Source organism: Piliocolobus tephrosceles, chromosome 2, assembly GCF_002776525.5.
Source record: "Piliocolobus tephrosceles isolate RC106 chromosome 2, ASM277652v3, whole genome shotgun sequence".
NCBI classification, from domain to species: domain Eukaryota; kingdom Metazoa; phylum Chordata; class Mammalia; order Primates; family Cercopithecidae; genus Piliocolobus; species Piliocolobus tephrosceles.
This window is the reverse complement of record NC_045435.1, coordinates 41387706-41415306: the sequence shown is the minus strand read 5'-3', so window position 1 is coordinate 41415306 and position 27601 is coordinate 41387706. Positions and strand designations below refer to the sequence as shown.

General features: G+C 35.4%; 1 protein-coding gene across 6 annotated transcripts in view; it reads left to right on the top strand.

The window, feature by feature from the left end:
* ZNF148 (zinc finger protein 148) overlaps positions 1-27601 on the top strand; it is a 143964-nt gene that overhangs the window by 79791 nt on the left and 36572 nt on the right. For 5 of the 6 annotated variants that reach the window (XM_023215179.2, XM_023215163.3, XM_023215197.3 and 2 more), the window contains 3 exons: positions 8863-8988; positions 17769-17892; positions 19217-19300. In XM_023215179.2, the coding sequence (XP_023070947.1) occupies positions 8863-8988; positions 17769-17892; positions 19217-19300 (334 nt within the window). Of the gene's footprint in view, positions 1-8862; positions 8989-17768; positions 17893-19216; positions 19301-20249; positions 20367-27601 lie in introns of those variants that run through there. The other variant, XM_023215203.2, reaches the window with a different exon arrangement.

Sequence of the window (27601 nt, the reverse complement as noted above, 5' to 3'; positions counted from 1 at the left end):
AGGTTGAAAAATGTAAAAATTTTAAAACTATAAAGAGAATAAAAATTGTTATAATCTTACTACTTTAGGGTAACTGCTCTTGACATTCCATTGCTAGCATTTTAATGTTTCTTTTTTGTTTTTGTTTTTCTATGTAGGTAGTTGTGTGTTTGCATAAAATTTGCTCTATTTATATTTGTGTTTGTATAAAATTGTGAAAAGGTATTTATCTGCATGCCTATTTATATTTATTACTTTAACTTACACCATGAGCATTTCATCTTGGTCATTAAAAGTCAGATTTCTAATATTTGTATAATGCCATATAGCTGCATTATAACTTATCTGACTCTATCTTTATTATTGGGTATTAGACATTTGCACCCTTTTCTTACTATTGTAAATAATATTGTCGTGTTATATATGTGCTTTTTTGTCAAGTGAAAGCATTTCTTCAGTATAAGTCTCTTAAGACTTTTATTGTATATTGGCCAGATTGTAGTCTACAAAAGATGACCAATTTAGTTTCCCTCTAGTAGTATATGAGAGTCCCAACTTAGTATCATTATAAATAATCTAAAGAAGGAAATATGAAGTATAATTTCTAGATTTGTATATTATATTTAGGAAGAACAGCGACAACTGGACTTTGTCTTGGGTGGAAGGTAGAAAAGAAAACTAAAAAATAGCATTGGCTGGGCATGGTGGCTCACGCCTGTAATCCCAACACTTTGGGAGGCCAAGGCGGGTGGATCTCTTGAGGCCAGGAATTTGAGACCAGCTTGGCCAACATGGCGAACCCTGTCTCTACTGAAAATACAAAATTAGTTGGGCGTGGTGGTACATGTCTGTAGTCTCAGCTACTCGAAAGGCTGAGGCATGAGAATTGTTTGAACCTGGGAGGTGGAGGTTGCAGTGAGGTGAGATTGCACTACTGCACTCCAGTCTGGGTGATAGAGTGAGATTCTGTCTTTAAAAAAAAAAAAAAAAGAATCTTTAGATAGGATACTGGGATAATATATTGAAAGGCAGGGAATTTAGAAGGAGGATCTAACATGAAAGGAAAGATTATTTTTTAGGCATATTGAGTTTTAGATATCAAGATGTCTAAGTAGAGATATTTTATAGAAATTGCTAATCCTTTGTGTATCCAAGCAGTTACACAGCTATTAATTGTATGATAATTAATAATTATATATTCATCTAGTGCTTTAAGGTTTTCAAGGTGCTTTTCATGTAATCTCATTTGATTTTCTGATGTAAGATGGATTTTATTACTACTACCAATTAACAGATGAGTTTATTATGATACTAAGAGGCATCAAGAACTATTTCATACTGCTCTGTACCATAGTTAGTACTTTACAGAGTTATCTTATTTAACTCTGTAAAAATCCTATGAGATTTTCCCCTCTAGGTTACAGATGAGCAAAGTTCGGCGTGATTCAGTTTTAGTTGTTCAGTGTCACACACTATTAGTGTTACTGTTTGAAACTGGATTTTGTTTCTTTGAATTCCCAAGCCTGTGCTTTTCTTGTTTTGCCATATTACCACTGGAAGCCAGGTTCACCTGGCTAGTAATTGGAAGAGACAGTTTTGAAACCCAAGTCTTCTGTTTCATCTAAATATTCTTGGCATTTTGTCTTTTTTTTTTTTTTTTTTTTTTTGAGACAAAGTTTCACTCTGTTGCCCAGGCTGGAGTGCCGTGGCACGATCCCAGCTCACTGCAACCTCTGCTGCCCAGGTTCAAGTGATTCTCCTGCCTCAGCCTCCAAAGCTGCTAGGCTTATAGGTGTCTGCCACTGTGCTCAGCTAATTTTCGTAGTTTTAGTAGAGGTGGGGTTTCACCATCTTAGTCAGCTGGTCTTGAATTCCTCAGCTAGTGATCTACCCACCTCGGCCTCCCAGAGTGATGGGATTACAGGCATGAGCCTCCGTGCCTGGCCTATTTTTTTTTTTTTTAACATTTTGTTTTCCTTTAGTAATAATCACTACATGTTCTAAAACCACTAGAAGTTGTTTTCTTATTTTGGAAGCAACCAAACTATAGTTCATATATGGAAAAATACAGTATGTTTGTATAAAAAGCATTTTTAAATAAGTTTGAATAATTTAGATTTATTGAAAAGCAGTCCTGGACTGAAAGGTATTTGATCTTAAGTCCTAGTTTTACAACTTAATAACTTGGGTAAGACACCTCCCTGAAATTTTAGTTTATTGGTAACATGAGGATAAGAAAGAATTCACAGATCACAATCGTTAGGATCTTAGTCACTGGATTCAGAAGACTTTGGTTTAAATTTTGTCTTTCTGTCTTAATTAATGTGCTTTAAGGCAAGTAACTCTGCCTTCCTGGGCCTTAGTTTTCTATTTTTTTTAATGAAAATTCTTAACATAGTGTTACTGTAGGATTCAGTGCAATAGACTATACAGGCTGGAGACCATGTCTTCCCCGTGTATTGTATTTATGTCTTCAGCACTTAGGACAGTGCATGGTGCATAGTAAATGTCTGATAAATCTTAGTTTATGCTGAGGAGGCAGAATCACAAACTCATAAAAATGCCATGTAAATGCTGAGTATTTTTGTAGTTAGAAAAATCAGAGTCTAGTTTAACTTTTCATTTTGAAATAATTTTATACTTAAAGTTGCAGAAATAGTAGAGTTTGCATAAACCTTTCACCCAGCTTCCCCTAATGTTAAAACTTATGCAACCGTATGGTACAGTTTTCAAGACCAGGAATTTACCATTGGTGAAATACTATTAAACTACAGACCTTGTTTGAATTTTATGTTTCCCTCCAAATGCCCTTTTTCTGTTTGAGGATTCAATTCAGGACCCACATTTCATTGAGTTATCCTATTTTTTTAGCCACCTCCAATGTGTTTCAGTTGAATGCAGACTGTTCTTCGTCTTTTGTGACCTTTATACTTTGATGAATGTTGGTCAGTTGTCTTGTAGGCTGTTTCTTAATTTGAGCTTCTCTGGTTTTTTCTCATGGTTAGATTGATGCTCTGTACTTTTGACATCCCCACAGAAGTGATGTTGTGTCCCCCTCAGTGCATCATATCAGGGGCACATAATGTGGATAGGTCTTAAAACTGGTGATAGTAACCTTGATCCTTCTTTACTGTGATTATCTGCTGGGTTTCCCCACTATAAAATTACTATGTTTTTCTTTCTAATTGACAGATACCTTGGAGGAGATACTTTGAGACCATTGAAATATCATCTTTCTCAAAATTTTGCCCACTAACTTTAGCATCTGTTGGTGGGGACCTTGCCTGTGATGGTTACCACCATGATGTTTACCTAATTGTGATTTTGTCTTTTCTTCATTCCTTCTATATTGATGTTCCTTGTAGCTGTCCCATTTCCTCCATTTATTTGTTGTTTCTACTATTTCATTTTGTATCTGTGGATATTCATTTTATTCTGTGGTTTATAATCTAGTACTGTTGTTGCTTACCTTCTTGCTCAGATCACTCCATCTTTGGCCATTAGGAGCTCTTTTAGTCTGGGTGTTATGTCCTTTTGACATCCACTGATCCTTTTTTGAATACTTTAGCTTCTGACATTATGGTCTCTTAAGGTAATCTTATATTTTTCCCTGACTCAGCTCTGGGCTTAACCACTTCTCAGAGGACTCTGGTTCTTTTTTATTTGGATAATAGCATTTAGAAACCAAGTTCTGGGTGCTAGGTGTGTTGGGTGTCGTTGCTTTTTAGTGACCTCAGCAAACAAGCTAGGAAATACATGTATGTCTACTAAGCCACACATGCACACAACATCTATAGTAATTTCTTTATATTGGTGGGGCCCAGGCATCTGTATTAAAAGAGGTTGAGTGTAGGAGAGAAAGGGATTGTATAGTTAAGCTATATCTAGATTAGCAGCTCTCAAATATTCTGGTCTTGGGGTCCCTTTATACTCTTAAAAAGTGCTGAAAACTCCTAAGAGCTTTTGCTTATGTTGGTTATATGTATCAGTATTTACCATATTCGAAATTAAAGTTGAGAAATTTAGAGTTTTACGTATTAATTTGTCACAATAAAACTCACTACGTCAGTATGTAACATTTGTAAATAAAAAATAACTGTTTTCCAAAACAAAAAATTTAGTGAGAAGAGGGAAATTGTTTTACATTTTTTGATATCTCTTTATTATCTGACTTAATATAACTGGATATAACACATATCTGTGGTGACATATATTCAGTCTGTGGTGATATCATATTTTAATTAGCCTCTGTAAAATGCCACTGTATACTTTTGAGAGAAAGAGAGTTTTAAAAATCTGATACTATTGTGAAAGTAGTTTTGATGTCATGAATGACCTGAAAGGGTATAAGGGACCTTCAGGAGTCCCCCACTACGCTGACTGTTTTTTGCAAGTTCTAAAACATCTCTTGATTACCCAGACCTTTTTCTCATTTTCAGTCTTTCCTTTTTTATTCTCCCGACTTTAAACATAAAGAGTTAAGAACCACTGATGTAAATTTACTGAAACTGTTACAAAATACAGGCACATATTAATGGAAGGATGGATCCAGAAGAACTGCTATGAAGAAAAGGACAGAACTTAAATTAGGTGATTTTATGGAACTTGGAAGACTAGAATTTCCAAGTAGGATAGGGATGGTCAGCACTGATTCAGGTAAGGTAACTTGATTTGATCAGTTCATCTAGTTCATCTTTAATTATATAAACTGTAAGATGGTCATCTAGTAACCAGAATTTACATTTATAGTGAGAAATGTAATAGGTATATAGACCAGAATGTTTGTTTCCAACTGTGGCTCTCTGAACCTTTTCAAAATCAAAGGATAGCTATGGACTTTCGCCTGACAAATGTAGCTCCTTTCAAAATTTTGCATGCAGTCATGGATCAGGCAAACGGGACAGATATAGTTCATGATTCACACAGGCCTGTCCATCAGTGTACTGCTTCACCTCCCTGTCCTGTTCTGTGGCTTTGTGAGCTTGGAATTTGAAGTCTTCCTGTTGTCTGGTTACATCAAACTGTTCTTGCAGTTCTATCCTGGAAATATACATGCAAGTTAAACTTAATCTTAAATTTCTCCTTTTCTGGACTCCATGAAGACCCCCATATTGCTGACATTCTTTAGACAGTACATTTACAGTACCGTTAATTGTGTCATACCTTTCCTTTTATATTTAAACCTGTTATACTTTTAGTCACCTTGATTCAACTTGGGTGTTGCCTAGGCAGTATTTTGAACAGGTTTCTTCTAGTGATAGTTAAACACATATTTTTTTATACGGCTGTGTGTACTACTTTTACTCTCAGAACGACCATTTCTCTAAATTTGGGCACAATTTTATCTCTATGCTGACTACAGATTATTCTTTCAAAATGTTTGGCCAAAAGAAGGAAGATAGTAGCTGGAAAAATTTTGGTCCACAAGAACTTATAGGGGAAATTTCAGTGTGCTTTTAAGAAGAGAAGAAGTAGCCAGTAGTGTCAGGGAAACTATAAAATAGATAGTGAAACAGCAGAGCCGTGGAAATGGGTGGGAATGGAATGGAATCAGTAGTAGAGTATAGGAGAAAACAGAAAGACCACCTTGATTTTATTCCAGTGGGTTGGAAGATGAGTGAGAATACCAAAATTTGAAATTGAAAATTGATAGGAACATGTGACTCCAGAAATGGAGAGGAGTGATGGTAAGGTCATATCCTTCTGCTGAGTACCTTAGGTCTTTTCTGTAAAGTAGATCATATAGAATTTTGAAAGTTGAGCTGGGGAGCTGATAATGGTTACTATAGGCAACAGTCTGTTGCCAATTCCTCACTGAGGAAATGATAAGGAAATAGTTTTATATTAATTTATTTGTAGAAGAATACATTGGGAGATGATAATGCTCTAAGTCAGTGAGGTTGTATGGTTAATTGGAGGGAAGTGGATGTCACTGGGTATGGGTGCAGGATGTTGGGAATGAAGAGAAGGAAGAGTCTAAAATGATTCCAAGGAGTCAGTCATCTTGTTTGGAAGGTGGGGAGAGAGGGTAGACCAAAATTTGCAACTGTAGTGAAATACTTATTCATAATATTATGTCTGGCAACATTATTTTAGTTACATTTATATTTGTTACATCACTTATTGAGACTAGATGAAGTTGAGAAGAGTAGCAAATCTGCAAGAAAAAATTAAAACGGGGGATATATGTGATAAACTTGCAGCTGTCATCATCTGTTGTTTTGTCCCTAAAGTCTGATGCAGTTATTTCACATTGTCTTTATTTCTCCCTTTGAATTTCTACCCTTATTCTCTGTTCCGTTCAGTTTGAGTATGACATGTGCTGTCTGTATTAGGTGTTTTTTTGTTTTGTTTTGTTTGTTTTTGTTTTTGTTTTTGTTTTTGTTTTTTGGTAATGTATCAGAACTCTGCATCTACATTTTAAGACCTTTGAAAAGGAAATCTCATATTTAGAATGTAGTATCTAGAATGTATGTAGAATGGCACTTTGCACATATTACAATCTCAGTAAATGTTTTTGTTACAGTATTTTAGCCTGACAGAGCAGACACTTAGTAGCCATTGAATGAGAAAATGAATGACAGCTGTTATAAGAAATACCAATAAAGAGTATCTTACTTTAAAATATCAAGACAGTATACATGTACACTAAATAGTTAAATATAAAAGTAAGACTTTATTTTGGGGTGAGAAATAAGTCTTGATAAAGCAAGTCATTCTGGAGTTGAGTTAATGATTAGAATCAAAGGAAGGATATTTTCAGTATAGGGAGGACTCTTTATGTTTAAAGTCAGGAGAATAAAGAGGGAAAGATTGAAAATGAGAAATAGGGTAATTAAGAGATGTTTTAGAACTTGCAAGAAAGAACCAGCATAGGGAGTGGTAAGAGGAGAGGAAGCATGACACTATAGGTCTTTACTTCTGTCTTAACTTGGGGAAGAGGTTAGATGAGTATAGAAGGGAGATGTGAAAAGGAAATCATGTCTGGTAGCTTCTGTAGTTTCAAAGTGGGAAGCCCAGAGGGAGATTGGCTCAGTGGATGAGCAGGGGCCTTAGAGTTTTAGGAGAGATGTCTGAGTTTAGGCAAATCTGAAGAAGGGCAGGTAGGGTGGTGGTGGATGGTAGTGGTGGTGGCATTTCTGGACTGGTAATAAGAACAGCATTGAAATTCAGGCCTGCAAATAGGCATGAGGGTACTAATGGGACTAGGTGAAAATCATAGTATTCGTATAATCACTTTCCATATATGTGGAAATAACAGGTTCAGATATATGTATTAATCTTTTTTACTGTTTGCATATAAAGACTCTTCTTTGGTTTGTGAATGGCAGTTAACAGCAGAACTTATTTATGAATTTATCTTACACTCTTGACACTTGCTAAAGAGTTCCTCTTTTTTATTGCCGTGTGCTACATTTCCAGTTTATTTGGAATTTACATGCTGACAGAAATGTTTGCCCTACTTTGGGCAGAAAAATTCCACAGGTGCTTACATAGTCTGTTATCTTTTCTTGTCTCATACCCATTCCCAGTAATTGTTTTTCAGTAAATATCACTTCAGAGGTGATAAGAGGTCTGTATTCCCAAGTCTTGTAGGTGGTGATTTTACCATCCTATTTTGTATTCAAAATAATTGATACCAACGAAGCCAGAAGAGTGGTCACTGCACCCTTCTGTAACTTGGTAGAATTACTAGCTAAATAAATTATCATTTGCATAATGTTTTTGTGCCAAGGCTCTTGATTTGTGATTCTCCCATGGCCTGCATTTCAGGAATTCATGAGAACTTCCACTTTTTATTTTGTCAGTCTGAGATTCCTGGCTTAGGTTGCATTTTTCTTGTGAACCTCTTCTACACAGCTGTTTTCCACCTTTACACTGTGAATCTGTAAGATGTTGATCATCTTTTGCATCATGCTTTTTAGTATGGTTATTGAAAATGTAGCCATTAGCATATTGTTCTTACTGAATTATTCTCAAGGATCTTTAGTGTATTTTATAGCCCGAGTTGAAAGTTTCTTAGTTTTAAGGTTCTTGTTTAACTTCAAGGATAGATTGAAAATGTAGCAGTGAGGAGGGGATGACTGAACACCATCAAATCTGATGAGAAGTGACGACAGTACCGTTAGTGATATTAGAACCTTGGTTTTTCTTTTCTTTCTTTAAGGACAAGTAACTCTGAGAATTGAGATCTGAAAATTGAAGAACACTGTTGAAATCTTAATGTTTCTTCTAGTATTTCTCTATTATGTAGTTAGTATCATGTCTTGTACAGTGTAGCGGCCTAAAATTATACTTGCTTCTGTAAACACATATTTGATGATGGTTTGTTGTAGAGCCCAGGAAAGTACTGGCTGAGATCTTGAGTCATATGACAAAAATGTTGAGCATGATGATGATTAGATTTTCATTGTTAATTTGTCCTTCTTTTGATAAATTATCTTTTAGAATTTTGTGTGATTTACTTGATATTTTATAAATACAGAGCCCATTCAGTATTGTGTTTTGAGTTTTGGAATTTAACCTTTTTTTTTGTGCTTTTAAGTATCAGTTTCCTTAAATGTGGGAATGAAATTGATGTTACGATTTCCTGACTTCTGCTTGGTCTTATGATCATCTTTTCCCAGGACGTCTTTAATCTTTTTTCTCAGGTAGATTTAAAAAAAAAATTGTTTATCCCTCAATTTATGTACTCTCAATTCTTATTACTCACTGCCTGTTGATGAATTCTATAGCACAGTATATAGTTAGCACACACACACACAGATCATCATTCTGGGAGCACCTACCTATATGTGGGTTTAGCAAAGGATTAAACATAAAATGGCCTTTTGTCACAATGAACTTTTTATGTCTAAAATTGGCTTTTCTTTTTTTAAACAGATAAGTGTAAAGCAGGAAATTACTTTTACTGATGTATCTGAGCAACTGATGAGAGACAAAAAACAAATCAGAGAGCCAGTAGACTTACAGAAAAAGAAGAAGCGGAAACAACGTTCTCCTGCAAAAGTAAGACAATATATTAAGGTGGTAATCACAACCCCTTAATTCCAACTGTTGGTTAATTCTATAGGCAAGAACCTGGCTGGACCCTAAGGCAGATGTAAAATTCTTGTGTGGTTTAGTAGGAAGGGGTGCATGACTGCATGGAGGTGGTGGGCCTTGCTTTCAGTTTTTCTGCTTCTCTTTCACCAGGTTCCTGACTTGTCTAAAAATGAACTTTTCTTTTTCCATATCTCTAACAGATGGCATGCATTGCCCTTTCTTCTCATTTGTGTTAGTTTTCCTTATCTTTATATGAAGGTTTCAGGAAAATGTAATACCAGTTATTCATCAGGAAAAGGTATAGGATCCCTGTTAATAGGATGTAAACTTCATGAGGGCAGGGACTTCATTTTGTTCACAGCTGTATCCTAAGAGCCTGGAATAGGAGACATAGTAGATCCTCAATAAATATTTTATGGGTTAATGAATGGATTAGTAAATCAGCAAGTAACTCAGGCTGGAGTGCAGTGGCATGATCACGGCTCACTGCAGCCGTAGACTCCCAGTCCCAAGGGATCCTCCTGCCTCAGCTTCCTAAGTAGCTGGGACCACAGGCATGTGCCGCCATGCCTGGCTAATTTTTGAATTTCTTACAGAAATGGGGTCTTCCTATGTTGGCCAGGGTAGAGTCCAACTCCTGGTCTCAAGCAGTCCTCCCACCTCAACCTCCCAAAGTACTGGGATTACAGGCATGAGCCACCACTCCTGGCCTGCTTTTTTCTCTTTAGTATAGTGATAGCTGAATGTATGCAGCATTTTTGGTATTCTTAGAAATTCTCTGAACTCTCCGCAGTATATTTGCATTTTTATAGTTAAGTCTTATTTTTTTCTTCCCTCATGTGGTGAGAAAGTCCTTTTCAAAAAGATCATACTGTAATAGATTTTTTTGATGGCTTTTTAAAAATTTGTGTTTTGAAATCATAATCATCATTATTATTTATGGTTTTTATACTTTTGGACTTATTGGAGTGTTGGAGCCAGCTCGAGCTGGCTTGCAAGTTTTCATTTGCAAACTAGTTGCCAAAACGATTGGTAGCTTATAATTAGCTATGGTGGGAATATTTACACCCCAGAAATCAGCAAATGCTTCTCTACCCCCTGATTCCTTAGCTGGTGGTTAAATATTTGCCAGCATACCAGTATTTGGGGGATATATAAGTATGTCTGTGATAGCAAATTTTGAAAAACATAGAGACTAAAATAACCCATAGTTACATTTCCTTGAGATAACGACTTGGATTTTCTGCCATATTCCCTTTCTATCTTTTTTCAAATGTGTGCGGATAGATATGTAGGTATAATATAGATTTAATTAGCTGATTTTTAACACTTAAAGTGTATGTAAGCAATTTTTGTGCTTTAAATTTTTAATGTTTTTTGTAATCCTTTTATTAGCTACATAATCTATTTTTTGATAGATCATGTTATATTTAATTATTGCTTTATTGGACATTATTATGTTGTTTGAAAGTTGTAGTCCTTTTGTTTCTGTTTTAAATCATGCTGCACTTAAAATGTTTGAGTATGTATCTCTGTGCACTATTGATCAAAGGGTGTGAACTTTTAGAAAGATTTCTTGATAATGTTACTCTTTTCAGAAATGTTACACTAGTTACATTTCTACCTGCAGTGAACCTGAGGTATATCTGTCTGCATTCTCACTGGTCTTGAGTGACTTTGCTTAAGATGGGAGCCTCATTATAGTTTAAATTTGAATTTCTTTAGTTTCTGGTTACACTAAACTTCTAAAATTTTTATTGGCATTTTATATTTCATGTTTTGTGAAATTCTCCCTTCTTTTCTTCCCTCTTCCTCCACTTCTTTTCTTGGGGTTTTAATGTTTTTCTCAGTAATTTATATCATTTTTGGGGGTTCTTTACATTAATGAACAAATCAAGTTCTTCAAATATAGAATAATACCAGGTTTTGTGTACAAAATTATTTCTAAAATCGTTTGTGATAGTGATTGATTGTTACTTTGGATTCATTGCTGATCTATGGGGTGTCTATTTCCAATGTGCTCTCTTCTTGAAATTCTGACTAAAACCCAGATTATTATCTTCTTATTGGGTGTTGGACTCTGTTTTTGGTGATATGTTCTAGGTATTTGTAAATATAGATAGGTATTTACAGACTTTAAGCTATTTTGCTTGTCTAATTTGAGATAAAACTCATTTATAATGTATCATTTTAGAATATTTCTATATTTATATACCTATAGTGGCCAGATGACAGAGTTGTCCTGTTCTAAGAGAGAATGTTTTAAGGAAGCCCTTTAGAGAAATTCTTAGAAAGATGAAGTGACTAGAAACAATATACCTAAGACAGAGGTGTAAGAATAACAAACAGGCCAGGTACAGTGGCTCACACTTGTAATCCTAGCACTTTGGGAGTCTGAGACGGAAGAATTGCTTGACCCCAGGAGTTCAAGGCCATCCTGGGCAACATTGTGGAACCCTGTGTTTGTTTTAATAAAGAACAAACAATTATTTTTCAATTATCCTGGCATGTTACATGTAATGGGACAGGGAATGGTTGTGAACTGTTTTTAACCACTCATCTGCCATCTCGAGATGAATGGGTTTTTTGTGTCTGGAGTCTTAGAACTTTAAGGGATAATCAGTGAGTAATTTTACATTTTCTCAAGAGTGTGTATAAAAATGTATGCTTCAGAACTTTTGTTAAAGTAATTTGTTCTGCTCTTTGGTATGAAGAGAAAGAGAAACTCACCCATGTTTGTAAATCAATAAGTGTTACTTGTTACAAATTCCTTAAAAACAGTTTTAAGTTCCTCAAAGAATTATGATTTATTATGCCTAGAGGACTCCACTATCCCCCAGCACCTTTTCCAAATCTTAAAATCTTGCCATTGTGAATATTTTGAGTTTGTGTCACCATTGTGTAGTATTAGATTGGGGACCTGCACAAGAAATATAACTAATGTGATACAGTTTTAGTAAAAATATCAGAGCTTATAAACATCCATGTAACTATGGCTCCCTTTATGGTAAGTTTTGTGAAGTACTGTATTGTTATGTCACCTTTTAGCTGCCATGGATTTTAAGCAATAATTGCCTTCTGAACCTTTCTCATATGGCAAAGCTGAGTCTTTTTTTTTTTTTTTTTTTTTTTGAAAACTTAAATGCAATGGGAAAACCTGGTCATCTTAAGGTAGGTTTTAATACTTGAAAGCTGCCTAAATACACTTGGCAGGATGCCTGATGAAGAGGGTAACTGAGCTAGGAAACATCATCTAGGTCAAGCTCTTTGCATCTGTTGTGGAATTAGCTGTTTTATGAAAGTAAGTTTTCTACATAATAGAAGCTTACACCTTTTAAATACCAAATTTCATTTTATTTTCACCATTTTTTGGGAAATCTTTAACGTGTTGCTTTCCTTTTAAATATAGTGTATTTGAACGTAATTCAGTGTTTAATGTCTTGAAGCTGAGATAAACATTTTTAAAAATCGTGTATTGCAGTTGAAGCCCTCTAGGAGAACAGAGATTTTAGGGCTCTCCCCTACCCACCTGACCCTGAAAATCCTCACTGTTAGACTTAAACTGTTATACTGCTTATTATCACTTCACTTCTCATTCCGTGGTGACATGCTATTCATTTTTACATTGCTGTATATCTGGGTGGCCACTTAACATCACTTTCCTTTGCCCCTTTGAGTCTGTTTTTGGTGATTGTTATACTCTTAAGCTTGAAAACCTCAAATCTTGACACTAGAAGTTTCTGAATAAATGAGGTATTACTACTGGACTTTGGTATTCACTTGTTACATGAATTAGAAGGTAACATTTTCCATCTCAGAATGGTTTTAGGAGGATTGTTGGGTTAACATTAATGAATTCTAAGAATATTTTTCAGTAAAATGTAACAATATTATCTAAATCCCATGTTGTATATATTATATAGGTCTTTTCAAGCTCCTTAGTAACTGAGAGGATATTTTTAATTACATCTTTTTATTCTGAAATATATCTCTTCTTTTCATTTATTCAACAAATAATTTGAGTGCCTGTTATGTGCCAGGATCTCTCATCAGAAGAAAGGAACTGGGTTGTTTGTTGTAACACTTTAGGTGATCTGAATAAAAATTGATTATTCAAAGTTATGCTGAACTGAGGAAGAGTACTTTTCACACATCAAATAGATTATAAACTGTATAGAGAATCCTTTCCCAACAATTTATTATATATTGTTGGTTCCCAGAAAAGATTTTGGATTTTGGTATAAAAAAGATTTAAGATTGAATTATGTAAAATAAGGAAAATTTAATGAAAAAAAACAGAGAAGTAGATGTACCAGACATTTGTGATGCTTTCTTCTACATGTTACCTTGATTTAGGAAGAAGTAGCTTTAAAGATGAACTGATTATAAGACTTGAGGATGAAAACAGGAAGTATGGAATAGTAAGAAAATGCAGGAAGAAGATTGGCAAAATAATAGAGTTTTATTTATCTAATTTTCCCAGGAAATTGTGTGTTTTGGGCAAATTGTTTTTCCATAGAACTGAACCCTAACTTTGAAAAAAAAATCTGATGTAAATCTTTCTTTAGAAAATATCACCTACTTCTTTGCCTAATATTCAGGAAACAGGGAAGAAACAGCCTTTTCTAAAACCCAGGGTCATTTTGCTTAACATAGTTGTACCATGGTTATGATACAGTGAATTGCCTTTTAAAAATGCAATTTGGTGATGAGAAAAATCTAGTACTGAGAAACAATAAAAAAACTCGATGAATAAAAGAAAGTGACAATGTTAGAGTGGGTTAATAAGGATGACCAGGACAGTCAAGTTGCCGTGATGGGTATTACTCAGGGTGACTGTTATTTGTATTATCTTTGGACTTGCACTATTTTCCATTTCTCATTGGATTTGGAGAGTAAAGACAATTGTCACAGCTGTCATTCTCCATCCCCAGTTGCATTAGAACATCTCATAATAGGTGAGAAATATAAACTCTCTTATCTAAGTTGTCTTTTGAGTTTTGGTGGCTTAGAAGCTGATTTTGATTGATTCAGGAATATATGATAAAACTTACAGTGTTTAGTTTAAAATATGCTTTAATAATTTTAGTAGTACACATTTGAATGTGAAAAATCATGTCTGCCTTTTAGGAAAACAGAACTTTTTCTCAGTGAGGGGTGTCAGGTTTCATTTAGTGGCAGTGATCCTTATGGAGTGAAAAATCTCTGAATTTGAATAGGCAGACTTTAGGGCTTTGCCTAATGAAAATGGGTGTATTATTTAAGATAACGTTCACCATATGTGTATATTTAGGTAGCTGGCTGGTAATGGATTTGTCTTAAAACAGAAAATATATCACAATGAATATGAGATTAATAAAGCAGATTAACTGAGAAATTCCATTTGATACTCAATTTTTTTCCTGTAAAATCTTGTTTTAAATTTACTGAACACATAAGAAATAAAAATCTAGTGTGTTGAGAATTAGAGTATTACTGATTTCTCCATTTGCTAAAGCCTGATTACTTGGTGTATGTAATATACCATATTTCTCCTGAAGTAGCAATGACAAGAGGCAAGATAAAGCATCTGAAAATGCTATAGCAGGCATCTTAGAATTTAACATTTTAAACATAAAATTCTTTAATTGTAATGGTGTTCATGTGTTGGGGGAAAAAGAAAAGCAAAAATATTTTATGGAACCAGTTGCAGGTAAGACTGCTAATCTCCAAGGCAAACACACTTAGCTGGTAGATCACATTCTACATTAAAGGTCTTGAAAAGATGTGAGCAAGTAAAGAAGGCAAGTCAATACCAGGGAAGAAAATTTTGCCTGCATTAATGTGCTAGTTTTGTTCTGCTAAGGGATTTTATTCTTTGCCTACCTGCTTCTCTCACTACTCAGTTATCTGAAGACTAAAAAATTGAAAAGTAAAGTTTTGCTTTTAGCAACACATTTAAAAAACAATAAAGTGGTAAGCTAGGAGGAGTATTTGATATGAACAGCAGGCAGCCAGGTCCGTTGACAGGAATAGAGTCTCCACTATGCTCCAGATACCATTTTGGACACTGAGATTATAAGGGGGAATAAAAATCATTTGGATATATTTAAAACAGGCTACAAATTGAAAGGGCCATTGATGCTCATCTGAGTCAAGATGAGTTTACTCTGTGTCCTTTAAACCAAGATGTTTGTTACTGTGGCCTAAAAAAAGAAAGGAAAATATAAAATGTCCAAGAATTTGGTCTTTCTGTCTTTGAACTTAAAAAAAGTTATATTTTCCTGTGTGTTTATCCACAAGGCAGTGGTAGCTGTTTCATCCACAAAATTCACCTTTAATTAAGGCTTGAATCTACAATGAAAGGCAGCAGTACCAGAAAACAATGACCTAGAACTCCTCAACTCTTCATAAAAGGACTTTGTACAGTCAAGGATTACATCCGTTTCACATTAAGCAACTTGGGCCAGATTTGTTCCTTACAAAGCCTTTCCTTGCAGTTGCTATGCCACAGAAAGCTATTGAAGTGCCATGTTTTTTGGCAGTTGGATTTTCTTATTTGTTATCAACATACATGAAAAAAATACCTGCTGCTGTCTTGTTTTTATATAAGTATTTAACATCTTTTTGTTTGTTTTATGTCAAAAATATTCTGAGTCATATTTTAAAAGATTTTGTGTGTTTTCCTTTTGCACAGTCTTAACTTGCTTATTATTATGTGACTTGGAGGGGTTGAAAAAATTTAAAACTGACTGGCCCAGAGATGAAGCGTTCCACTCTCTTTGACTCTCCTCAGGAAGCTGTGACACCCACTTCCATTCTCCTGCCAAATGTTTCCCTTCCATGACTTTGGTGCATAGACTTTGAAGCATTGTTGACCACATTGGCTGTTTGCCCAGAATCCAAATGCCCTGTATAATTTGCATAATAATTACTGCTGATTTACATATAGTATAAGCTAAACTGTCTTCTTGAATTTAAAGTAAAAATGTTTTAAAGATTAAAGCCGTTTTCCTTTACCTACTACCCTTTTCTAGGTTTGAGAAGGCGTCATAGCTGTGTGTTTGCAGGCCCTCATCAGTTTCCACAGTTCTTTGTTTCCCAGTTTTCTCTACCTATGTTGGACAGTTCCTTAGCTCCCATTCTGTATGCCCGCACCTAGAGCATTGTTTCCCCCTCACTGGCCATACTCCTGATCAGATCTTCTGGTTCTCTTTGCTGCTTCAACATCATATTCCTTTTTTTTTTTGCTTTCCTCAATAATGAAAAAGGAATAATTTTCACTCTTCCACATGTCTGATGAAAGGCATTTTTTTTTTTTTTTCTTTGAGACCGGTTTTGTTCTATTGCCCAGGCTGGAGTGCCAGTGGGATGATGATGGCTCACTGCAGCCTTGACCTCCTGGCCCAAATGATCTTCCCATCCTCAGCTTCCCAAGTAGCTAGGAGTACAGGGATGTGCCACCACACCTGGCTAATTTTTGTGGAGACGGGGTTTTGTCATTTTGCCCAGGCTGGTCTTGAACTCCTGGGCTGAAGTGAGCCACCTACCTCAGCCACCCAAAGTGCTGGGATTACAGGCTTGAGCCACCATGCCTGGCCAAGAGGCAGCTTAATGTTGCACATTGAACAAGTTGTTGATAAATTGGAATACATGCAGCCTAAGGTGAGTTTCTCTCTGGTGCCATCTAGACCAGACTCACGATACTGTTAATCTCAATAAGCGCAGAAATATAAGGTTGCTTTCTTTGACTCCTGTCTTCCTTCCTTTTACCCACTTCTATTTTAAAAAAAAATTTTTTTTTAAGAAATAATTTTCCTATTCAGTACTTATGTCCCACATGGACCCCATACCCACTTGTAATTTGTTTGACAAATATTCTTAGGAATATGTTTAACAATAATTTAGTAGTTCTAGAATAACCTTTAGGGTCTAGAAACAGACCCTAAATTCTACATATTATAACTTGTAAACTTAGTGTTCTCTTTTTTTTTTTTTTTTTTTAAGTGATAGGTAACCACTTACATGGTTCAAAAAAATGTGTTAGGTATACAGTGTAAAACCTCCCTCCAATTTTATCTCTTGTCTGCACAGTTCCCCAGCCATCACAATCAAGGATATATACTTCTATATATATATATCCTTCTCAAGTAGTTTTTATGCCTATACAAATATATATTCCTGTATGTACCTTTTATGTACAAAAGTTAGCAAAACTGTACACTAAACTTTGCAAAACTAGCAAAACACTTCTAAACTTTGCCTTTTTTTTAACTTAACAAATCCTGACACCTTTTCATATAAGTATTAGAAAGCTTTGTCATTCTTACAACCACATAATATTAAATTGTATTCATTTTCCATGATTTATTTAATTAGTCCCATACTGATTGATATTTAGATCATGTCTAAAGGCTTTTTTCCTGCATATATGAGAATTTGAAATTGAAAATATACCTGTGCTCACCCTAACTGAACACTTAGGAACTCCATCACGCATCAGCATTACAGAGGAGAAGGCTGTGATGAGATCTTACTTAACCAGCTTCCAAGGTTTTATTAGTGATTTTTGCTCATTCTGAGTCACATTGTACTTTCTTACAGTTAATAACATTTTTCTAATAGTCTTTTCAAGATTATTTAAAAACAAAATATTTCATAATCTCTGGTGACCGTTGTTTGCATTATCTCTTTTAAAAATTACTATTTAATTACGTTTTTAAAACTTACTTCTTTTGTTTTTGCCTTTTTTTTTTTTTAACTAGATCCTTACAATAAATGAGGATGGATCACTTGGTTTGAAAACCCCTAAATCTCACGTTTGTGAGCACTGCAATGCTGCCTTTAGAACGAACTATCACTTACAGAGACATGTCTTCATTCATACAGGTATTTCTCGAATTGAAATGGGCTTGTGGCCATTAAAGTTATTATCTTTGTTATTTTCATCTTCGTGTAAACATCATTCATTCCTAAGACCACAGCTAATCTGGCATTCCAAATCAGAGATTTTGTAGGCCGGAATGTCAGAAGGAAACCAGGAAAAAATGTTGAGTAAGAAAACAATTAGCATGGATGTGTAAAATTAATTAAATAGTCTTAATTGGATACCTGTTTGGCTTAATGTGCTCCATTTAGCTAGAAAAATGATTAGAGAATGTATTATTAAAAGCCTGTTTGTCAAAGTTCATTTTTTGTGTATGCAAAATATCCAGGCAGAGTTTAAATCATGGATTTGGAAATCAAATATAAATAAATGATAGCTAAGATAATGAAGTTGTAGAGAACAGTGTTAAAGATGGCAGACCTTTGGGTAAACAAACTAGACATGTAAGATGAAATGAGGAATAAAAACAGTTATAAGGGAGATTTGATGAATTAGGAAAATAGTGTCCCAGAAGCTGGAAGAAGCTAGAATTCCAAGCGGGGTGTGACCAATAGTGCCAGTGCCCTAGGGAGGATAGAGGTTAGAGAACCGAGAAAAAAATCTTTGGAATAAATAGCAAGGAGATCACAAGTAGCGTTTCAGAAAGCAGAGTATAAGGGTTAAACCACAAGTGGGCAGTGAAGAATTTGAGACTTAGAGTGGACTATACACCTCTAAGGAGGTGTAGTGAAAGGGAAGGAGAGAAAGTACTAAGGTAGAAGTGTTTCAGGACTGAAACAAGGTTTCTCAGCATAGAACAGGCCAGAGAATACTTTCCTTAAAAGGAAAAGCCCCAGCAGAGAGAGAAAGTTTGAAGAGACAAGATCTTTCGAAAAAGGGATGTTTAGAAAGTTCTGAAGGTTCTGAAGAAAATATGTAAAAGGGCATAAATGGATGGTTAACTAGGGAGAAAACAGGATGGGCACACCTTCTTCCAAATAAAAAGAAAGAAAAGATGTTTAAGACACGTGAGAACCTGTAGAGTTCTTTCTTACCCCATGATTTTAAAATTTAATTTTAAATTGTTTTATTTATTTCCTTTTCCCCCCTTGAATATATAGATCAAATTTAATCTCATTTTTATGTGATTGTGAGAATATGAATTTTTAAATCCTGGGAAAAAAATGGAGAGGAAATAAAATTCCGTTAATAACATCAAAAAATTGTATGGCTATTTTGTAATTTTCCAAAATTTGGGCATCTAAGATTTTTCTTTCCTCAGAAACAGTAACTAAAAACTGTTGTTTTAATTCAGTAACTAATTTGTGGATGTGAAATTATTTTAAGGCGAAAAACCATTTCAATGTAGTCAATGTGACATGCGTTTCATACAGAAGTACCTGCTACAGAGACATGAGAAGATTCATACTGGTGAGTGTTAACCACCCTTACTAGGTTCATTAAAATGATTATTTCAGATGGAGGGAAGAATTTTTAATAAGTGGCAGTGACTTGCTGCCATTTCCATTCGTGTAGACTATAAATCACAGGTTATCTTTTTTATCCCTTCAATAAATGTTAACTGTTAAGACTTAACTTTAATGTCCAAGCCTAAGAAATTACTTTGAAATAGAGTTGCATAATAACCTAAAATACATGTTTAAAGTCACAAAAGGAAGATTTTCTGAAATTGCTATTTCCTTAGGTGTTTACTAAGCTTTAAGTTATCATTAATTAGTCTGAGGTAGGAAGCGAATTCCTGACTACTGAAGCAGCAGTACAATTCATTCTCTTTCTTTGCATTTCATGTATATACCTTACCCTATCAGTAAACATGTAATCTTAAAAAGCTGAGAATTGCCAATTTCTCAGTCAAGTTATTAATGATTTAGAAATGAAATATTCTAGAAGATCATTATAAAGGAACACATACCTTAAAAACCTAAGTCTCATTTTAGAGAAAATATTTATTTGCATCTATTTTTGCCAGTGGTAAAACCAGCTTTTATAAGTAACTTTGATTTAATAGTCTGTCGGCTTAACCTTTGTTGCATCTAAGCATGTTGAAAAGTGTTTCTTTAGAATTGATTTCCAGTGTTTTGCTTTTTGTGATGGAATGAAAGCAGAGTTGGTAAATTTGTATAACTTTGAATTTTGCATTTGAATAGAATTGAGAATTGTGATAATATGAGAATATTGGAAATATTAAAGTTCTTCATATTTTTCTGTTTTAAAAGTACTCAAGCAAGTACCTGCCCAGTGTTGTTATTTAGATGTGTTCTCATGGAACCTGCAGTGTTTATGAAAGGACAGTTTGTCATATAGAAGCAACGTTTTCTGTCCGATAACTTTTTTTTCAATTTTCTTTGCCCCTAAAAAGAAGCATGAATGTGTCTGATCTGCTTAAATAAAACTTCAGCCAGGCCGGGCGCGGTGGCTCACGCCTGTAATCTCAGCATTTTGGGAGGCAGAGGCGGGTGGATCACCTGAGGTCAGGAGTTCGATACCAGCCTGACCAACATGGAAGAAACCCCATCTCTACTAAAAATACAAAATTAGCCGGGCGTGGTGGCACGTGCCTGTAATCCCAGGTATTCGGGGGGCTGAGGCAGGAGAATCGCTTGAACCTGGGAGGCAGAGATTGCGGTGAGCCGAGATCGCGCCATTGCACTCCAGCCTGGGCAATAAAAGCGAAACTCCGTCTCAAAAAAAATAAAATAAATAAACAAATAAATAAAACAATAAAACTTTAACTGTGCAACACGTCTGTATGCTTGGATGTACTACTTTTTAACAATCATTTTGCATATTACTCATTTCAGTTTTTTAAGTAAACGTATTCATCTGTGTTAGAAGGGGCTATACTATGCACTATGGGAGAAAAAATTTATAGATTTTGTGTGACTTATAGCTAAATTTAAATTCCTGTATAACAATAAAACCTGATCAGATAAAAATGAAAGTGATTATTTTTGTGTGTTCTTAATACCTATTAGGGTTTGATATTTTACTCATTCATTCAACAAAAATTTATTGAGCATCCAGTGTTTTTCAAGCACCAGAAATAGATAACATAAGGCAGTTTCCTTGCAGTTTCCATTCTTGTGGGAAAATAGACATGGAAAAACACACATATAAACAAGCACAGTGCAGTTAAGTGTTCTAGAATTTTATACAAAATTCTGAAGATACTGTTGTGCCCTGAAGAAGAGACACATGTGCTGTCTGTGAAAGTTACTTAGGGAAGGTGTCACAGAAAAGCTGCATGAGGCTAAGTTAAGAATATATGTGTGTGGGTGGGTGTGTATCTGAAAAAAATATTTTTGAAACAGTACTTACCTTTATTGCACTATGATATTTTGTGTGTGTGTGTGTATGAATTTTTTTTTTTTAAAGTGCTGGTCACAATTCTGTAATCAACTGTACTAGACCGTGGGGAATCTTGGATTTAAGCAGAGTATAATGGGTTGTTAATGTTTATTTAGAATTTACTAAGTACCAGAAAACTTTGTTAAATATCTCATTTCGTCCTCACATTAATTGTGAAAGGCAGGAGTCATTACTATCCGCATTTTATAGATGAGGAGGTAGTAAGAAGTGCACAGAAGTTAAGGAACTTTCCCAAATGCGTATATCTAATAAATGATGGAACCAAGATTTCAGCTCAAGCCTCTGTGATTCCAGAGTACACATGTGAAATCACTAGCTATGCAGAATGGGACTAGAAGCAGAAAGTTATATTTGGGCCTTTTTGAGTTTTTCTTGCTCTGCTACTAAGCCAATTATGGCTTAGCCTTCCTATAGGTATAGTAGCATCTAAGAGCGGTAGAAGCAAAGGCTGGAGTTCTCATATTATAGAGAACAGTATAGAAGAAGATAAGGAGTTGAGAGGAACCAGGGCAAAGCAATCACTAGGATTCCTTAACAAAGAAAAGTTCTTTTGAAGAGAGAATCAATTCTGCCCTATTGTTCCCTCCCCACTAGGTGGAAGTGATATAAGGGGATAGTTTTCTCTTCTTCATATTCTTGATTCTTTTTGTAGATTCTTTTTAAAGGCAGTAAAATGTTTTTTGTTAAACCTATTTGGGAATATATATCTAGAACCACAAATAGATCTCCATCATTTATTATTATGTTCTTACTGTTCTTTCATTTTCTAAATGGCTTTTATTTTTGGAGGAGGGTAGTGCCCTAAAGTTTGCCCACGTGAAGGCTTTCTTTCTCTGTAGGCCCTTAGTTTAGAAGAATACATTTAAATAGTTACAGCGTTAAAAAAGATTTTCCATATTTCTATCCATTTTTTAATTTTCAAGTGAGTAATGAGTCACCTAACTGACCCTCAAAGGTTGGTGAAAACCATCAGCCCTTAAAGGCTCCATTTTCCATACATCCTTCCTTCTCCCTTTAGGTCTCATTATACTGTCTCCTCCTGGTCCCTCAAGCCTCCAAGCCCATTCTCTGCCCCTTTGCAACATGGTTAAAAATCATTACTTGCTTGGTAGCTATGGCCAACCATAAAGAAACCTGTGTCTTACTAAAACCAAGAACATAGTTGATTTGGTTTCAAAAGGTAAAATGTTTAACGTGCCCTAGACAGGCTATTATTTAATTCCATTTCCTAAATTTGGGCTTGGCTATGAAATACCATTTTAGGGGAGAGTACTTTTTCATCCAAAGGCTGATCCCTGAAATTCTGGTTTAAGCTTTATTCCTTTAGATTAAGACACTGAAAACTCACATTTTAAATATCCTCAGGACTGCTATTTTTGACAATTATGGGAGATTTACCTTTTTTGTGAATATTATCTTTTTTGTAAATATTACAGATCCTTTATTTAGGTGATGTTTTGGATGTGTGAGAGAAGATGAGGACTTGAGGCTAAGGTTGAAGATAATTCTAATTGATCATTTTGTTTAGGGCCAGAATTACTGATCAAGTGCATATCAAGGTTAAATATTTATCATCATTGGCAGATTTCCTTGTGGATCAAGTACTTTTGTCTGATGTGCCCTTTCCTTGTCTAAGGTGCCTATTTAAAAAATCCATATATAGAATAAATGTTAGAATGGCATATATCCGTAGTTGTGTTATTTTCTTCTCACCCAATGAACATTTTACTCTAAGAAACTTCCAGTCTTATCACCAAGAGGGATTGAGGAGTAAAAAACCTAAGTACCATTGTTAATTTTAGTTTTGTAAATTCCTCTAAATAGTAAGCCACAGAATACCTGCCCTGATGTTCTGTTATACAAATTATGGTTGCTTTTTAGTTATGCCAGTTTTCATAATTTATTTTTTATTTCAATTAGTAAAAATGTTACGAAGCTATTTCTATAGGGAAGTTTTTATAAATGATTCTCCTCCTGGCCGGGTGCAGTAGCTCACGCCTGTAATCCCAGCACTTTGGGAGGCCGAGGCAGGCGGATCACAAGGTCAGGAGTTTAAGAACAGCCTGGCCAACATAGTGAAACCCGATGTCTGCTACAAATACAAAAATTAGCCGGGTGTGGTGGCACAAGCCTTTAGTCCCAGCTACTCGGGAGGCTGAGGCAGGAGAATCGTTTGAACCTGGGAGGCAGAGGTTGTGGTGAGCTGAGATTATGCCATTGCACTCCAGCCTGGGCAACAGAGCCAGACTTCATCTCAAAAAAAAAAAAAAAAAAAAAGAGAGAGAGAGAGATTCTACTCCCAAAAACAAAGAAATTTTTGAAAAAACTAACTCAGAATTATATATGTTCACTAGGTTTCTTTTTCTGTAAGGTTCTTTTTTAAGCCTTTAGTTCTTAGATGTATATAGATCTGTCTTTAAAAATACAAAAATACTGGAAAACCTGTCATCTAAGTTGGTGTTCTTCATGCCTAAAAATACAGCAGTCCTCTCCCTCTTTACTATGACTTTTATTCACAACTGTATTAAATAGCTGAATAATAACGCACTTTTATTTTTGTAAACCAGTTGGGTTAATGGGATGGGGTTACAGAGAATGTTGATTTACCCTTGACTAACTTAGCTTAACCCTTTATATTTCCCTTAGTATGGTTCAGTTATTGATAAAAATTAGTTTTCCGCTCACGTTTTTCAAGCCCTAATTTATAGTTAATTAGCTTTAACAGAGAAGTCTTAAGAAAGAAAATGTTAAAGACCTACTTAGAGTTTAACTCTTAATTTGTGAGGTTGAAGGAAATGAATACTGTTTGTATAACTGAGAATGTTGTGTGCACTACAAGCTCCTAGCATTGTGATTGCTGAAGCCCAGACTGCACTGGCGTGGACAGATCTTGCCAAGGAAGTATTAAGCAGAGAAGTATGGATTGCTGGGACTGACATTTTCTGCTTTAAAAAAGCTTTTAGAAACCATTTTTTTTTTAAATCTGCAAAGCTGTTAATAATTCCTACTAAAAGATTGGTTATACATAAAACATATAAAAGTTAACACTATGTATCAAAATATCTCAGTAAAGGCAATAAAAGAAATCATGTATATGTGTGTATATATGTATATAATTAAAGTATGGTGTAATTATATATATAAATTGATAAAAACCTGATATATGTATAAAAATATTAAACCATACTTAAATTTTTTTTTGTTTAGGAGGATAGGAGAAGTCATCCAGAAGATTGATTCCATTTATTATTATGTCTTACAACAGAAATATGGCAAATCAGAGGCTTTATAATGAAAGTTGCCCAGTTTTCAATTAAGTGTGTATATTTTATGGATGAGTATCCCTACCCCTCAAATCTATATAGAATGTTCTTTGTTCATAGCAGCTATATTTTAAAAAGATGTTTAGCATTTGTTTTAACAAGTCTTTAACAAATTGAGACTTGGTTGAAGTAGTCTCATTCTTCTATATAGTCATTGAGTGAATGAACATGTGAATCACACGACTCACAGTTTAATGAAGCATATGTCAAATTTCCAACACAGTGGTGCAGACAACCTGAGCTTTACAATTTCATTGAAATAGACCAGACAGGATTCAGAGTGGTGGCTTCATGGAAGAGATAGAATTTAAGTGACCCTAAGAGTGGGTCTTAGGGTCCCTTAAGGGGGACTTGATTTAGGCTTTGTAATCCATGTGTTGCATGGGAGTCAAGTGTCATCACAGGAACCATAGGTAGTAAAGCAAAGGCATGATGGAAGCCAGGACCAGAAGGAAAATCTACAGTGTACTGAAGGAAGTTGGGAATCGTTGGGCAAGAATAGGTAAACAGATAGTCAGATAATAGATTCAGAAACACACACAGTTAAAGTTAAAACTGAGGCAGACAAGGCAAACACCCAGACAGTTGAAGATGCTGGACAAGAGGCCAAGCAGTGTGTCATATATGCTGGCTTAGAAGAACCAGAAGGAGGCGGGTACTTCATTGTAGTTTAAAAAAAAACTAGCGGCCGGCCGCGGTGGCTCAAGCCTGTAATCCCAGCACTTTGGGAGGCCGAGACGGGCGGATCACGAGGTCAGGAGATCGAGACCATCCTGGCTAACACTGTGAAACCCCATCTCTACTAAAAAATACAAAAAAAACTAGCCGGGCGAGGTGGCGGGCGCCTGTAATCCCAGCTACTCCGGAGGCTGAGGCAGGAGAATGGCGTAAACCCGGGAGGCGGAGCTTGCAGTGAGCTGATATCCGGCCACTGCACTCCAGCCCGGGGACAGAGCGAGACTCCGTCTCAAAAAAAAAAAAAAAAAAAAAAAACTAGCAATTCCTAAGAATTCATCATTATCATAAGCCTAGTGATACTCAAGTAAATTTATTGAGTACCTGTTCTCTACCAAGCACTGGTAACCCAATACATAAATCATCTCACTTTATCCACACAGCAGTCCTGTGAGGAGGGTACTGGTATTCCTGTTTTACAGATGAGGTTCAAAATGATTAAGTCACCTCCCTCAGTGCATATAACTGGTAAATAACAATCTAGCTCTTCAAAGTTGGTGCCCTTAACCAATATGCTATTGAAAGGGTAGATTAAGCACAAAGGAAATTTCGAAGTGACATCAACTTTTGGTTTTAACCAGGGAGATTTTTATTTTGTTCAGGTAAGGGCAAAGCCAGTCCTGGACCTGGCCTGTAATGCTTCACTGGAAAGAAGTCTGTGGGTGGAGGGGTAAGACTGGGTTTCACAATGGAGTGGGCAGAGGCAAGATGTGCATGTAAATAGCTGTTCTGAGGAGAGCAGGAAGGACGGGGAGAGTGGAGGTGAGGAGATAAGTCTAGAAAGCTTGATTTTGGAATTGCATTGTCTAGCCTTGATGCTAAGCTAAGGAGTGTCAGATTTATCTTGTAAAGCATTATAAGATACCAAGGCATTTAACTACCATGTTAAAAAAAATAAGTGTTTTGTGAGGAAAGATGGAAATTTGGAAAATATTTTACTGTTAATCATAACTAATATGAAAAAAATTGCATAATATTTAATATTTTTATGCAAAATATTTAAATGTATTAATCAAATTTAGGTATTTAAATTTTTCTAAAACAAATGGAACAACATAGTTAAGCTTTAAGGAATGTAATATTACTTTAGTTTTGGTCATTTTGAGAAAGTAGGTAAAACTTAAATACTTTTTTTGTTTTCAGAGATGAAGTCTCCCTCTCTTGCCTAGGCTGGAGTGCAGTGGCATGATCATAGCTCACTGAGGCCTCTACCTCCTGGGCTCAAGCAATCCTCCCACCTTAGCTTCCTTGAGTTTCTGGGACTACAGGGGTGCACCAGCATGCCTGACTGAAGTTACTTTTGACAGTAGTTTCTTATTTTTCTTATTTGACCATAGTATGGTTTGGTTTCCCCTTTTAAAATATTTTCAAAAGCTGTAGAAAATGTACTCTAAAACAAGATAAGTTTCTCTACTCTTTGACTTGTTAACCTGCCTTCCTTTAATGTAGGGCCCCTTAAAAAATTATTTTATATTCTACAGAAGATGAAACATTCGCTCAGTTGGGTCTCGATATAATGCTTTGTTTGACAAATTATTTCACACCATATTCTTTTGGAAAAATAATTACTTCTTTAAACTCAAACTCCTGAAGACCTCAGGATTTTTGAATATTGGAAGCATACCACCATGCCTGGGTAATCTTTTTTAATTTTTTGTTTTAGAGATGGGGTCTCCCTATCTATCCCAGGCTGGTCTGAAACTCCTAGGCTCAAGCGATCCTCGCATTTTGGCCTCCCAGAGTGCTGGGATTATAGGCGTGAGCCACTGTGCCTAGCTTCAGTGTACATTTTTAATTATTCCAGAATATATACTCTGGTAATTATACTATTCACAATTATACTATTCCAGAAAATATACTCTGGCAAATATACTAGGTAATTAAGTTTACTCTTAATTACCTAGGAGTGAATTGACAAGGTTGTAGGTTAATTGTTACAATTTTTTTTAGTTAAAATTTTTACTTTAGATTCAGGGGGTACATATATAAGTTTCTTACAAGGGGATATTGCACGATTCTGAATGTGGGCTTCTATTGATCCTGTCACCCAGTCAGTGAACCTAGTACCCAATAGGAAGTTTTTCAGGCCTTTCCCCTACTCCTCCTCTTCTTCCTTTTGGAGTCCCTAGCATCTGTTGTTCCCATTTTTATGTCTGTATGTACCCAAGATTTAGCTCCCACTTGTAAGTGGGAATATGTGTTACTTGGTTTTCTATTTTTTACGTTAACTCACTTAGGGTGATGGACTCCAGCTGCATCCATGTTACTGCAAAAGACATAATTT